Source organism: Perca fluviatilis, chromosome 20 (genome assembly GCF_010015445.1).
Source record: "Perca fluviatilis chromosome 20, GENO_Pfluv_1.0, whole genome shotgun sequence".
Taxonomy (NCBI): Eukaryota; Metazoa; Chordata; class Actinopteri; order Perciformes; family Percidae; genus Perca; species Perca fluviatilis.
Window position 1 is genome coordinate 10,029,996 of NC_053131.1, and position 15,785 is coordinate 10,045,780.

At 42.1% G+C, this 15,785-nt stretch overlaps 1 protein-coding gene and 5 gene segments (V, D, J or C); 5 read left to right on the top strand and 1 right to left on the bottom strand.

Annotated features, from left to right (window-relative positions):
- LOC120549541 lies at positions 1-4,832 on the top strand. The segment is given in 3 exon segments: positions 1-86; positions 215-513; positions 4,648-4,832. Coding segments are annotated over 3 exon segments (456 nt in total).
- LOC120549542 lies at positions 565-1,389 on the top strand. The segment is given in 2 exon segments: positions 565-793; positions 931-1,389. Coding segments are annotated over 2 exon segments (393 nt in total).
- A 2,539-nt stretch (positions 4,833-7,371) lies between the features above and the next one.
- LOC120548901 (eukaryotic translation initiation factor 3 subunit A-like) lies at positions 7,372-8,325 on the bottom strand. The gene has a single exon (XM_039785411.1). The coding sequence runs from the start codon at positions 8,323-8,325 to the stop codon at positions 7,372-7,374; it is 954 nt and encodes a 317-aa protein (XP_039641345.1).
- Positions 8,326-10,147: 1,822 nt separating this feature from the next.
- Positions 10,148-10,767, top strand: LOC120548903. The segment is given in 2 exon segments: positions 10,148-10,259; positions 10,346-10,767. Coding segments are annotated over 2 exon segments (474 nt in total).
- Positions 10,768-11,215: 448 nt separating this feature from the next.
- LOC120548904 lies at positions 11,216-11,863 on the top strand. The segment is given in 2 exon segments: positions 11,216-11,378; positions 11,529-11,863. Coding segments are annotated over 2 exon segments (399 nt in total).
- Positions 11,864-12,029: 166 nt separating this feature from the next.
- LOC120549492 lies at positions 12,030-14,099 on the top strand. The segment is given in 2 exon segments: positions 12,030-12,159; positions 13,614-14,099. Coding segments are annotated over 2 exon segments (384 nt in total).
- The last annotated feature ends 1,686 nt before the right edge of the window (positions 14,100-15,785 follow it).

A 15,785-nucleotide genomic window follows, 5' to 3' on the forward strand; every position in this document is an offset into this window, starting at 1 on the left:
CAGTATAGGACACTCTCAGTTTTAGAACATGGACATTATCAAACATGGACGCCTCAGCTTTTTAATATCACTGCTCTACATACAAGGTGAATAATACATTAAGAACTCATTGCTTTACAGTGTACAGTATTTTAAGATTGGCAGCAGAGGGTGACAATGAATTTAAAAGTGGTCTACTTTAAACTACTAACCTGTTAACTGTTAAAACACACAGGTCTAATTGATGGGAGTGATGTCACCCAGACTCCGGAAAGACTGTGGAAAAACCAGACCGACAGTGCAACAATAAGCTGCAGACACACCAAGGGTGGCAGCTACTTCCAGATGTACTGGTACAGACAGCGGCCGGGAGAAACAATGAAACTAGTAGTGTTCACTATTCCAGACAAGAAACCTGACTTTGAACCAGGCTTTAATGATCAGAAATATTCAGCCACCAAGCCTGATGCTGAGAGTGGGACATTCACAGTGAAGAATCTGGAGCCAGAAGATAAAGGCTTGTATTTCTGTGCTGTGAGTGAACACAGTGATACAGACACATTCAACAGCTGAACAAAAACCCCAGAGCACCGTTGGCTCTATTAGTGAGTCTATTTATCTGCTGTACTGTAGGGGGACCTCAAGGACCACAAATACTCAGTTATACTTTTGATCAGAAGCCACACAATATATGACACTCCCACCTGCAACTCTTTATCTCTGTGACTACACTGACAGTTTTCTGACTTTCTGAACATGGACAACATCAAACACACTCTCATCAGCTTGTTACTATTTCTGCTCTGCATAAAAGGTAAAGTCCAAAGAAACCAGAACACAATAATTACTTACACGACTATTAGAGGGATAACAAGTTCAAAATTGCTGTTAAGGTTCTGCAGTACGCAAGTTTAAATGTTCACTTCAGGTAACACTGTTTTTCACACTCAGGTCTTATTGATGGGAGTGATGTCACCAAGACTGACATACTGTGGAAAAAACAGGGGGAGAACGCAACAATGAACTGCAACTACCCCATGGGTTCTGGCTTCTTCCAGATGTACTGGTACAGACAGCTGCCAGGAGAAACAATAAAACTAATAGTCTTCACAAGACTCGGCAAAAATGATCATGATTTTGGAGATTTCACTAAAGAGAAATTCTCAGCCACCAAGCCTGATGCTTTGAGTGGGACGTTCACAGTGAAGAATCTGGAGCCAGAAGATAAAGGCTTGTATTTCTGTGCTGTGAGTCAACACAGTGATACAGACACATTCAACAGCTGAACAAAAACCCCAGAGCCCCGTTGGCTCTATTAGTGAGTCAGTTTATCTGCTGTACTGTAGGGGGACCTCAAGGACCACAAATTCTCAAGTTACACATTTGATCAGAAGCCACACAATATATGACACTCCCACCTGCAACTCTTTATCTCTGTGACTACACTGACAGTTTTCTGACTTTCTGAACATGGACAACATCAAACACACTCTCATCAGCTTGTTACTATTTCTGCTCTGCATAAAAGGTAAAGTCCAAAGCAACCAGAACACAATAATGACTTACACGACTATTAGAGAGATAACAAGTTCAAAATTACTAAATGGTCTGCTGTATATAACATAACATGTTCACTTTTAAGTTTACCGTTTTTCACACACAGGTCTTAAGGTGTAGACACATATAGCCGACGGCCGACCATTGACAGAAAACCCCGTCGATATGATCAGTCGCGTCCCCGAGGTCCAAGAAACTGCCACAGAACAGACCAAAAAGACAAGAGGAGACGAGACGTAATATATCTCTATAACAGCAGGCGGCGCTAATCTGTAATGTTGCCCAAGAAATGAAAACCGGCAGCTGATTGGACGAACGCGTCACATGGGTTTGTTTTCTCCGGAAATTCAAAGCCAGACTGTCATGGCGGCCGTTCAGAATACGATCTCATATTGTACTAAAATAGTTCACTGAAACGTGTTTCTGAAAACATTTTAAGCGAGAAATAGGCCATGCAGTTGCTGAATCCGTCTTCATTTCAGCTCAACAAAGGTCAGTTTGAAAGATTTTCGTCAGATTTAAGAGTCTCTTGTCACCTCATCCCGATCGTCATTTCCGGGTGAGTCCCGACTGCCCTGCCGCCCACCCAACATGTCAGGTCGGCCAAAATGAACGCCGACAGCCCCCCCAGACGGACGATGGCACGGGACACACCGAACAGATTTGAGTCACTGACCTCGCCAGACTGTCCCACGGCCGATAATCGGCCTGGTGTGTCAGCGCCCTTATTAATGGGAGTGATGTCTCCCAGACTGACATACTTTGGAAAGACCAGGGCAACAATGCAACAATGAACTGCAGCCGACACTGCACTATGTCAAACGCACCAAACACTGTAAACACGAGTTACGCGGTCGAGACGGTCGCTTGTTTATTGGACAAAATATCCGAAACAGCAAGCAGACACATCTGGTCTCAGGAATAATGGAGTAAAACCACATTTAAAACGTCTCGGGTCTCCTGGTTCTGCTTTGGTGTTTAATATTCAGAAGAAGGCCAACAATGAGCAGCTGACAGACAGCGAGTGAAGGAGTGAGATGATGTCACCCAGACAACCAGCAATGTATGGTCAATTGTGTGCAAGGTTGAAATTGCAGGCTAGGAAATGCTCTGTGTTTGGTTCACTTCCTGTATCTGGGGCGGTTCGCATTCTTACCTGAGGTGAACCGAACTCTAGTCCACTTGGAAGCGAACCGAGACTCCCGTTTTCAAGCGGACCAGAGTTTGTTTGTTTGATCCGCACCAGAGTTTGGATAAGCTTTCACAACAGCCCAAACAAACCGGACTATCCGACCACACGCTCCAGGGTTTGTTTTAAACGGACCAAACGAGGCAGGTGTAAACGCAAACCTTAGGGCGTTTTCACACCGGTAGTTTGCTTTGGTCCGAATCAGTTGGTGAGGTAGTAAAATTGGAGCAATTTGCCCTCGGTCGGTTTGGTCTGGTCTGGTTTCACACCTGGAAAAATCCAAGCGTACCAAAATGCGCAATTACAAATCACGCAAGTAGGTCCACTCCTCTTATTGGTCGGATGTAAGTAAATACAGGAAGGTGGTCCTGTGTTCTGGACTAGTGCATTTTTCTTGCATCTCCATGGTTAAACCAGCTCATTTCATTAAAATGATCAGACATTGTTCCGCGAGAGACGTTACCACGCCTGCTCTGGTCACCGAGACTTCGCTCTGCTCTGTCGGCGTCTGTCTCCAACTTTAGCGGCAGCTGGTTTGACCACGGAGATGCAAGTGACGGACAGCGAGCTTGACCGCAGTTTATTTCTATGATAGAAACACTGCAAGCTGCTACAGTTTGCTGCTCTGCAGATTGCTAAACACACTACAGACATTAGCTCAGACTGGAGGAGTATGTATAGTTGGTGCGGTTCGTGTACGGATCACGTTCTCACCAGAAATTAAGCGCTCCAGAGTTCGATTGAAAGCGTACCGAGACCCCCTCTTCAAGCAGGTCTTGGTGCTCTTGTTTGGTCCGCTTTTGGAGCGCACCCGAGTGCGAACGCCGCATTCTCACCTGCCCTGACGAACCGCACTAGCGGGACAAACGAACTCTGGTTTGATTCAATCGAACTAAAGGCTGTCGGTGTGAAAACGCCCTTACAGTCATCTGCTAAGGAATTAACTAAAATACTAATGACCGAAGATATATTACTCTAGAGGAGAGGCGGGTACCGAATCATGTCACACTCCCACAAACTGCCGCACCGATCTGAAATAACTATCAGCCCTAGAGTACGTAAATATCTGTAAAATTTTAAAAACACCTCCAAGCCTTCCTACTCAAGCAACCTACTGTATTTTTTCACACCAGCAGGGGGTAGCAAACCTCAACAAATGAAATGAGGATGTCAATAGGACTGGGTTAAACCAATCAATTCCTCAATCAAAACCAATCTTTGTTCAAGTGATCTGACATTGATTAATAAAATCTCGAAATCAATCTTTTATTATGTTAAATATGTTCATATAATGTTAGCCTTGTTAAGTAAAAACTACTTTAAACAAACATTTTGGGGGTCAATTCTTAATGCGTTAACCTGGTGCATTATAACAAAAGAACTGAGGGGTTGCTTTTTGCTTGCAGTACAATTTACAGCATCAGTTCTGAGAATCATTTATATCCAAGCAAAATTGGTATTGTAAATGAAATTCCGCTACCCTAATTGATATTAGAATCGAAAATGTGATCGAATCTGGACATGGTGAATTGGAATCAGATCAATTCAGGAAATCACTGGCGATACCCATTTCTAGACCCCAACCTACACTTCCAGTGACTAGACTAGAGAACGCTACTTCCTCCCTCCTGATAAAGCTGTGACGTAGAGCCCTCTCTGACACCACCCCTGTTCATTGAACTGTAAATAGTGATGCACTCTGTTCCACAGGTGCTGAGCTGACAGGACTGGAAAGGAGATCTGATAGTTGAGCGTCAAGTCTCTTCTTTTAACATGATATGTATGGTCTTTACATTCTGTTTTCTTTATCTGCCGGGAAATAATGGTGAGAAATTAAAAAACAATATTCCAAAAAGAGTTGGACAACGCACAGTTAATAATTTCAGTATTTAAAATCTTGTCTGTTTTTTTTCCCCCCGCAGGTGCCTCTAACACCAACAGTGTCTTCCAAACGCCTCCTTTCATCATTAAGAGAAGTGGTGAATCGGTTGCCAGTGAGATCAAGTGTTCACACAGCATAACAAATTATGATAAAATTCTCTGGTACAAACAGGATGAACAGAAAGCTCTAAAGCTCCTGGGATATCTGAACGTGATCCACCCATACCCCGAGGACGACGTGAAAGGAAAAATCAGCTTTGATGGAGTTGGCAGTACACATTCCAGCCTCAGCGTTTCTAATTTGTCATTAAATGACAACGGTGTGTATTTCTGCGCTGCCAGTCGGCACAGTGCTGCAGATTCCCCTCAAGTCAATACAAAAACTCTCCTTAGTCTGCAGACAGATAACATGTTGAGTCTCTTGAACACCTGCAGCCAGGCTCCAACTGAGACTTAAGATGTTATCAACTGTTCTGGCACAATTATGACCTCTTCTGACACTACGCTCTTTTCTTTTTAAGATTATTTCCGGGAGAATTTATTTGACAGGACAGCTTAAGACAGGAAATGGGAGAGGGGGCATGACCTGCAGCAAAGGGCCACAGGTCGGAATCGAACCCACAGCCGCTGTGCTAAGGACTGAGCCTTTGCACATGGGGCGCACCATGAGAACCATTTTCAAGGTTTAGATTTAATAGTAAAAAGAAACATCCCTGTCAATTTTAAACTCTGGATGTGAGTGGATCACAGGGTATATAGAAGCGGCAGGACAGCAAGGGTCACCACCAGAGGGACTGTGTTGTACATCAGACATGGCAAGTTTGGGTCTCCAGTCAGAGCCACCACTACTGGAATAGTCTTCCTATTGAATTTAAAGGAAACCAAGTTTGCTATCATGAGTAAGCATACCACCTCATCTCTGGCACCTTCCTTTAAATACTCACATTGTTTTTACATGCTTCTGCTACTTCTGTAATGTATTTATGCATTATATTGTATTGTAGAGATGCACCAATCCGATACGGACTCAAATAGCTGGATTGAGTATCCGTGACGATGGGGCCCATCTATTCAATTCTATGTTTATATACTAAATACGTTATATCCTGGAATTGTCGTTAAAGCTTTGGCCTATGGGTTGCTGCATTTAAAAGGTTTACGCTTGAATTGTAATTCCTGTTAATTTGAAAGATGTATAACTAAGTTGCTGGTGATTTAATATTTTAATTATAAATAACAATTCTGTATGTAGAGCTGGGCGACATGGAGAAAAATGTTGTTCGGACAGACCTGCCCCCACTGCTAAAAAAAAAAAATCCTAAAGAAAACACTTAAATAAATGAAGCCATTTTATTTTTGATCCAATGTATGGTAGTTTGACATTTTAAAACCATCTTTAAAGCTGCTGTTTAGCTACCAGGACACCCCTGATATATATTGTACCAGTTTCTGCTATTACAGTAGCAGTATTTTGCATCCCTGAGTGCTTTTTAGTGTTGGTGTTTTATTCATTGAAATGTTTGACCTTTTCAATCATGGAATCAAAAGTTAAAATTGAAAAAGATTTATCTAGACAAAAGATTTCATTTAATACATAATTCCTAAAATACATATCTTCTCATCGACAAGCTGAACTATTCCAAAGTGTAAAGTTTATTTAACGGAGGTCAGAATGTCCCTGCTGTATGAAAGGTAGCAGCTGCAGTAAAGCCTTCAGACTCCAGAACCACTTCATATGGTGTTAAGTTGGAAATGAGAGACCGGCTCCAGTTTACAGAAAATAAAAAAAAGGTCAATATATAAAACCTTTGCTGTCGAGATTTCAACATGATTGTGTTAGTTTAAAAACATCCCATTTTTAAAAGACAAATAGACAGATAAGGGAAATTGTTTTCAAATTTTGTTGTTGTTTTATTTCAATAATTTTTCTGTTGTGGCAGGAAACCGGATCACCCGGAGTAACCCTACACTTCTTTAGTGGAACCTGCTAGTCTTTGGAGTTTGGCAATAAACCGGATCACCCAGAGTAACAATAATCTTCTTTAGTGGAACCTGCTAGTCTTTGGAGTATGGCAGGAAACCGGATCACCCAGAGTAACAATAATCTTCTTTAGTGGAACCTGCTAGTCTTTGGAGTATGGCAGGAAACCGGATCACCCAGAGTATGGCCACGCTTGCTTCTCCTTGTTGTGAGGCTGCAGACCCAATCACTGAGCTGCCATGTGGCCTCAGAAGAGGAGGGAGAGAGGATGGACGGGAGATAGATGGAGAAGAGAAAGCCCGGTTCACACAAGACTTCACACAAGTCTGGCGGTAGAGGGTAGTAGGTGGGGGGAGGGGCTGGGGGAATAGGGGTGAAGAAGAGGGGAAGGGGGGAGGAGGAAAGAAAGGATGTTACTTCTCTCTCCTCTCGTGCTTTTTTTCCACCTCCTTTTCTTTTTTAAGTCTTTTCAATTCCTCCTTCTCTCTCTTCTCATTTTCCTTTTTCTCTTTCTTCTCTCTCTTTGCTTCCGCCTTCCTCTCTTTCTTGTCCCTTTTCTCCATCTCCTCCTTTTCTTTCTTCTGTCTTTTTAGTTCCTCCTTCTCTGCCTTCTTTTCCTGTCTTCTCAGCTTGGCCTTCTCCTTCTCACTTTTCTGTGTGAGCTCCTGGAGGCTGACTTGAAGAAGTTGGAGGTCAGTGTTGTGCCCTCTGAGGACCTCCATCTCTTCTTCTCTTTGAGCCTCCTTGATGTTCCACCCATCCTCCATCTCTCTGCTCTTCTTCTCTAGTTCCTGGAGGCTGAGGCTGAGGTCCGTGTTGTGCCCTCTGAGGATCTCCATCTTTCTTCTTTCTTTTGAGCCTCCTTGATGTTCCACCCATCCTCCATCTCTCTGCTCTTCTTCTCTAGTTCCTGGAGGCTGAGGCTGAGGTCAGTGTTGTGCCCTCTGAGGATCTCCATCTCTTCTTCTCTTCGAGCCTCCTTGATGTTCCACCCATCCTCCATCTCTCTGCTCTTCTTCTCTAGTTCCTGGAGGCTGAGGCTGAGGTCCGTGTTGTGCCCTCTGAGGATCTCCATCTCTTCTTCTCTTTGAGCCTCCTTGATGTTCCACCCATCCTCCATCTCTCTGCTCTTCTTCTCTAGTTCCTGGAGGCTGAGGCTGAGGTCTGTGTTGTGCCCTCTGAGGATCTCCATCTCTTCTTCCTTGACGTGCCACCCATCCTCCATCTCTCTGCTGTTTTTCTCCAGCTGCCGCAGTCTCTCGGAGATCACCTCCTTTTTCGACATCAAATCCTTGTTTTGCAACATCAAATCCGTGTTTTTCGACATCAAAAGCTTCTTTTGCATCACCGAATCCTTCTTTTTCAATTTGATAAGATTGATCTCGTCCTGCCAGGCCTGTCTCATCTTCCTGTTCTCCTCTGTAATGGATGCGTTGAACTGTTCGAACTCTGAACTCCAGTGGCTTTTCACTGCCTCTGTGAGATTTTTTTCTATGGTCAGACTTTCCTTAAGAAGGCGGATCTCTTCGTCTTTCTCCGACTCCTTGAGTTTCCTGTCCTTCTCAAAGTTGTTTCTCATTCTTCTTTCTGACTGTAGAGCCTTCAAGATGTTCCCCTTCTCCTCCACCAGGCCAGCATTCACTGCGGCCAGCTCTTCCTTTTGTTTCTGGACCTCCAGAAGGGCTTTTCTCAGGTCCTCAAGCTGTGCGCGGACAGTTTTGGGAACGATGGTCGCCATCATAGCCACAAAAATAAAGATATTTCTTGCGGTACTGGAGTATTATGTAGTAAAATTTCTGTATTGCAGTTTAGTACAAAAGTGTTTCAGTTTTGAGCTCTGTTCCAACAAAGATGTGTCTCTCAATGGAGGGCAGGTTTCAAGTAACTCAACAGGTTGGGTCTCTCAGTAAGATGCAGGCACAGAATGGCATGTGATGTCACACGCTTGGGTTCTAACCATTCTATTGAATGTTCTTAAAGAATGTGCAATATCACACATTCTAAACATGGGACTTTGTTGTTGTTCGGACAGACCTGCCCCCACTGCTAAAAAAAAGAGAACACTTATGCCATATTACGATATCCAAAATCTAAGACGATATCTAGTTACATATATCAATATAATATTTATACATTGCCCAGCCCTATGTATATGTATGTATTGTAGTGTTTCCCGCATTCCCGATTTGTGGCGGTGCGCCACACAATCAACACCGGCCGCCACATATTGCGTTTCATTATTATTTTATAACGCTATTTAAAACATGTAGCGTATTTGTTCAGCTGCATTTCCTTTCCCTGCTCTCCTCCTTCTCTGTCACGTCTCTCTCACTTAAGCCACACACACACACACACACACACACACACACACACACACACACACACACACACACACACACACACACACACACACACACACACACACACACACACACACACACACACACACACACACACAGCCCCTCCCCTCCGTGCACACTGCGCCTGTCAACAACAGGTAGTCAATGTCAACAACTTGTCAACAACTTGTGAATTTCACTCTTCTCAAATTGAAAGGGAAAGTTCTTTTCAAAAGTCAAACGTTTAGCTCCGCCCACATTTAGCCCAACCAAGATCTGCGTACTGCAGTCAGGACTGGAATTGGTTCATTGGCTGGCTTGCAATTCCCATGATGCAAGGCGGTAAATAGAGTTGTGTTAAAATTTGCTGAAAAGTTTGCAGTTTGTTCGAAATACAAATGTAACTTTATGAATTTTGTTTATTAAACGTGTGTTTAGAATGTAGTGTTGTGTTGCCTGGTAATTGTCATTGTTGTGCTGGTTTACGTTTGTAACCATGAGTTAAGTTAATTACTCTGGGCGCTGTCACTTCACTACCGGCCATTTTATGTCAAGTGATGCAAAATCAGCACAGAGGCCCCTATTTCGCATGGGGCCCTGGGGCGGCCCCACCCAAGCACCCATGCCGTCTCTGTTATAAATGTGGTTATGTTGTTTTAACTTGAAACTGTGACTTGAAATACAGCAGAAAAGTATGTCTGTTCTACTAGGCAAGGAAGGTTTCTTGCATTATTAAAGAAAAGAAATGTTTTGTTTTAACTTAAAGTATGAAGTTAAACCAAGTAATACAAAGTTAAATCAACTAAAAGAACAACTTTAACAAAACTAGAACACTGTAGTTTCATCAACCTCATTAACTTTAATTTCTAAGTTGAAACAAAGGCAGTCTTCAAGTTGAGTGAACTTCGATTTTCAAGGCAGCAGGTGAACTTTCATTTCCAAGTTAAACTAACATGAAATTTATTACAGTGCAGACCTCCATACTGTGGAAATACAAAGGGTTAAAATGCAACAATGAACTTGAGCCTTCACCCAACCTTCACTCGCTCACACCTGCAGTATTTCTCACACCTACAGGGGGAGACAAACTAAATAGCTGCAACCTTCCACTTCCATAGAGATTACACTATCAGCAGGGCTATACCTATATATAAAGTATAAGCTGTGATGTAGACAACTGACACCTCCCCTGGTTGTGATCTATTAACAGTGAGAGTGATGAGCTGGTGTCTACAGGTGCTGAACTGAAAGGAAAGCAGATAGTAGTAGAACGTCTTAACTATGTTGTTTCTGGTCTTTATATTAGGTTTCCTCCATCTGCCGGGGAATAAGGGTGAGAATTTCAAACAGTAGGACACCGCACGGCTAATAATTAAAAAGTAGGTTTAAAATAGCATCTGCTTTTTTCCCCCCCCACAGGTGCCTCTAACACCAACAGTGTCTTCCAAACGCCTCCTTTCATCATTAAGAGAAGTGGTGAATCGGTTGCCAGTGAGATCAACTGTTCACACAGCGTAACAAATTATAATCAAATTCTCTGGTACAAACAGGACGAACGGAAAGCTCTGAAGTTCCTGGGATATCTGAATCTGGACAGCCAATACCCCGAGGACGACGTGAAAGGAAAAATCAGCTTTGACGGAGATGGCCGTAAACATTCCCGCCTCAGCGTTTCTGATTTGTCATTAAATGACAACGGTGTGTATTTCTGCGCTGCCAGTCAGCACAGTGCTGCAGATTCCCCTCAAGTCAATACAAAAACTCTCCTTAGTCTGCAGACAGATAACATGTTGAGTCTCTTGAACACCTGCAGCCAGGCTCCATCTAAACAGAGCCTTTGAAGATTTTATCACCTTTTTATTTATTTTTTTAAACACGATTTTGAGCCCATCGGAGGTCATGTTATAGGCCCAAAATTTCACATTCGTCATCAACCTTGGATGTGCAGAACATCAATTTTGAGATAGTGTCTCCTGGGCCTGGAACTACAGAGAGAGCTAATAAAACATATTCAAACTGTTCTGATTCCTGCAGTCTGTTCAGGTTTATCTTTTGGTTTATAAAAATTTTTTTTTTAAAAATAAAACCACATCCCCACATTTTGTAATCAGTCTTCATCTCTCATGACATTCTTTAGTACAGAAATATTATCCATATTCTGTTCCAGGATCATCACAAAATAATCACATAATAACATTTGTCTTCCTCAGCCTTATCGATGTTACTGAACTTAATTACAGGTAGCATGTCATGGCAGTGATTAACAGTAGGGGGACCTACTGTACCACTTAGACACCCACCTATCTACACTTTAATGCAATGACACTCCCACCTTCGACTCCTCATGTCTCTGTAACTACTTGAGACTGGTAGTTTGTCTAACAGAACATGGGCATCATCATAACCAACCAATACCTCCTTATATTGTCAGTCTTGTTGCTGTGGACTACAGGTAAATCACAATAAAATCAACTTTACATTTAATTACTTTTTCATGTTTTTGCTCTAATTTTAATTGATTGCCGTTTTGTTGAAAGTGATCTCCGATAACGGAATGCTGAGTGAAAGTTTATGAATTGATAACTTTCTATTTTACACACAGGTCCCATTAGTGGGAGTGATGTCACCCAGACTGACATACTGTGGAAAAGTAAGGGTGAACATGCAACAATGAACTGCAACCACACCAAGGATGCTGGCTACAGCCAGATGTACTGGTACAGACAGCTGCCAGGAGAAACAATGAAACTTATCGCGTTCACAAGCTTCGGCATCGACGATCATGATTTTGGAGAGTTCGGCAAAGAGAAATTCTCAGCCACCAAGCCTTACACTGAGAATGGGACATTCACAGTGAACAATCTGGAGCCAGAAGATAAAGGCTTGTATTTCTGTGCTGTGAGTGAGCACAGTGATACAGACACATTCAACAGATGAACAAAAACCCCAGAGCACCACTGGCTCTATTAGTGAGTCTATTTATCTGCTGTACTGTAGGGGGACCTCAAGGACCACAAATACTCAAGTTACACTTTGATTCACAACGTGGGTTTTGATAGAGCAGCTAACAGGATCAGAGAAGGTCACACTCTGCAGAGACACTCCCACCTGCAGCTCTTCATATCTCTGTCACCACACCGACAGACAGACAGTATAGGACACTCAGTTTTAGAACATGGACATTATCAAACATGGACGCCTCAGCTTTTTAATATCACTGCTCTGCATACAAGGTGAATAATACATTAAGAACTCATTGCTTTACAGTGTTACAGTATTTTAAGATTGGCAGCAGAGGGTGACGATGAATTTAAGCGGTCTACTTTAAACTACTAACCTGTTAACTGTTAAAACACACAGGTCTAATTGATGGGAGTGATGTCACCCAGACTCCGGAAAGACTGTGGAAAAACCAGACCGACAGTGCAACAATAAGCTGCAGCCACACCAAGGGTGGCAGCTACTTCCAGATGTACTGGTACAGACAGCGGCCGGGAGAAACAATGAAACAAATAGTGTTCACTATTACAGACAGCCAACCTGACTTTGAACCAGGCTTTAATGATGGGAAATATTCAGCCACCAAGCCTGATGCTGAGAATGGGACATTCACAGTGAACAATCTGGAGCCAGAAGATAAAGGCTTGTATTTCTGTGCTGTGAGTGAACACAGTGATACAGACACATTCAACAGCTGAACAAAAACCCCAGAGCACCGTTTGCTCTATTAGTGAGTCTATTTATCTGCTGTACTGTAGGGAGACCTCAAGTACAATCACAGAACATCGCATCATACAGTCACCTCCACCTATAACTCTTCATATCTGTGCTGTAGGAGTGTAAAGATATATCGATCCAGAATAAAATATCAATTCAATGATCCAATATTATCAATGCAAAGTGAAATATTGATACATATCACCTGTAAAAAGCCACTTTATTTTAGATTCTCCAAGAATAGTTTGTTATTGGGCGCCTGGGTAGCTCACCTGGTAGAGCGCGCGCCCATATATAGAGGTTTACTCCTCGATGCAGCGGCCGCAGGTTCGACTCCGACCTGTGGCCCTTTGCTGCATGTCATTCTCCCTCCCTCTCCCCTTTCATGTCTTCAGCTGTCCTGTCAAATAAAGGCCTAAAATGTCCCACAAAAACAACTTAAAAAAAATTATTCATTTACAGCCTGGAAGAGCTCAGTTTTAAAACTGACCAATTATATTTAAGTTGCCTTTTTGAGTTGCTATAAATGTAACTGTATAGGGTATATACTGTATATATACACACTGTCTTACTGATACTGATCGCAGGCCCATGAATTGAATGTGTATCATGACACACTTTACAGTTACAAGATATCAGCAAATATATGGTCGTCCAAAGAATCGCTAGAATATCGTATTGTGATCAAACTATTGTGATTTACACCCCTACTCTGCTGTAACCCCTCCCCTCACACAGACTGACAGGGACTCTGGTCTCTGAGTTCATTTAGCTCACAACACAGTAATGATGACAGCAGGTCTGATCACAGCCTGTGCAGCTCTGCTCTGGATTGTAGGTACTGTACATTAGAGGAGGAGCTGCTGCTTTAGCTTTACATGCTACTAATGAGTTGATGCTGACCATACAGACTGTTGGTGGTCCTGGAACATGAGGTCACAGTTTTATTTTTTATTTCTTACCCTCACAGGTCTAATTGATGGGAGTGATGTCACCCAGCAGCCTCTGCTGTGGAGGCCCGAGGGTCAGTCGGCCACAATCAACTGCAGTCACACTAAGGATGCTACTTTTTTCCAGATGTACTGGTACAGACAGCTGCCAGGGGAGGGAATGAAGCAAATCGTTTTCACGACTACAACTCCCCCACATAAATATGAAAGTGGCTTCAGTGAGGAGAAATTTCCAGCAACAAGGAGCAATGCTCTGACTGGATCTTTGACGGTGGAGAAGCTGCTGCCTGAGGACAGTGGAGTGTATTTTTGTGCTGTGAGTCAACACAGTGATGCAGGTGACTGAGACAGCTGTACAAATACTCATGTGAATACAAGTTAACAGTCTCTTTGATGGACTACAGAGGGAGCTCTAAACTAACACTGATACTGATATCTGTTACCAACTGCACATGTAGATTCCTGTTAGCATTCAGGTAGGGCTGCAACTACTTTCATTGTCAAGTCATCGGTCAAATGTTCTCTAGATTAATTGATTAGTTGTTTGGTCTAGAAATGATGTGTTTCCCAAAGCCCAAGATGATGTCCTCATTGGTCTTGTTTTGTCCACAACTCAAAGATATTCACTGTCACAGAGGAGTGAAGAAAAGTCTTTGTTATATAGTTACCTGTCACAAGGTGACAATACAGTATGTCAGTGAAACACATTTTTTTTGCTTTTTTTTAATAAAAACTGAATCAAACTGATTATCAAAATGGTTGGCGATTCATTTAATAGTTGACAATCTTTTCAGTTCTACATTCAGTATTATTTGTAGTAATAGTGGCTGTGCAAAAGAGCATTTCAACATGTGGAAAACAAATGTTCTTTGCAGGATCAATAATGTCACGATGAATGTAACGCCACTCTAACTGGACAGGTTTTCAGATATTTGTACAGTCCCTATATGGACTGTGTTCTAAACGTTCGAACCTATTCAGGAAAGGGAGAGTGGTGGAAGAGGTCAATGTTGTTTAAGCATGAAAGTTCATAGAAACAGTAATGTACCTTGACAAAATCATTTTAACTCAAGGTCCACTTACTGGACCCTTTTACCAATGACCATAAGATAGCTTTGAGTTTACTTTATGTTATCATTTCTCATCACTCAATGAATGTCTGTATATTACCAAACATGTACTAACATATAAAATTGTTTATGAGAATGCATTTGTTACAAGCCAACATACAGCAGAACACCACAACTAGGGTTGGGCGATGTGGAGAAAATCAAATATCACGATATTTTTGACCAAATACCTCGATATCGATACCGCAACGATATTGTAGTGTTGACGATTGGTTATTTCACAAAATATTTACACAATGAGTTTTTGATGAATAATCATCAGTAATGTGGATATAATAACTAAGTGGGCAAAGGCGAATAGAACAGCTAGAACAGTCTGGTAAGTTCATAAAATGACATCACTCTACTGTGATGCAGCCTTTAAAACCAGGAAAAGACAACACTTATGCCATATTACGATATAACGATATCCCAAATCTAAGACAATATCTAGTCTCGTATTACGATATCGATATAATATCGTTATATTGCCCAGGTCCAAACACATTTCAAAGATTTTAATCATCATGTAGTGTCATTAAGCATGTTAATGTATAACGAATGCTTTTTGCTGGCTTAGTGAGGTAATTTAATAGACAAACACTAGGGGGAACTTAGTCCAAGTTACAAATGTTTCTCATGCGGTTAAAGGTCTTTTAATGTCAGTGATGTTTTTAAATAGAGGGGTAAAACAGGCCAATAAGAGGTAGCATGTCAGGAAGTCAGTATCTACATACATGTACATTAGGGATGTCACGAGAACCAGTACTTCGGTAGCATCTTGGTACCAAAATTCGGAAAACGTGCCTGTACTCATTTTTCCAGGTACCGGGGGATGCAATCCTTCGGCCCTGACGGGGGCAGTATATACGCCTAATGTTAAAAATGTTCTAGACTGCCGCTAAATGCTGTAGAAGAACACCGACTAGGGGTGGGCGATTTGGACAAAAAATAAGATATTTTTGGCTATTTTGACGATAACGATAATTAGACGATATCCTTTAAAAATGTGTTTTTAAAAGTCTGAGTTACTTAATCACTGATGATAATAATGGGCACAATGTTGAATGAAAACAGTTCTTA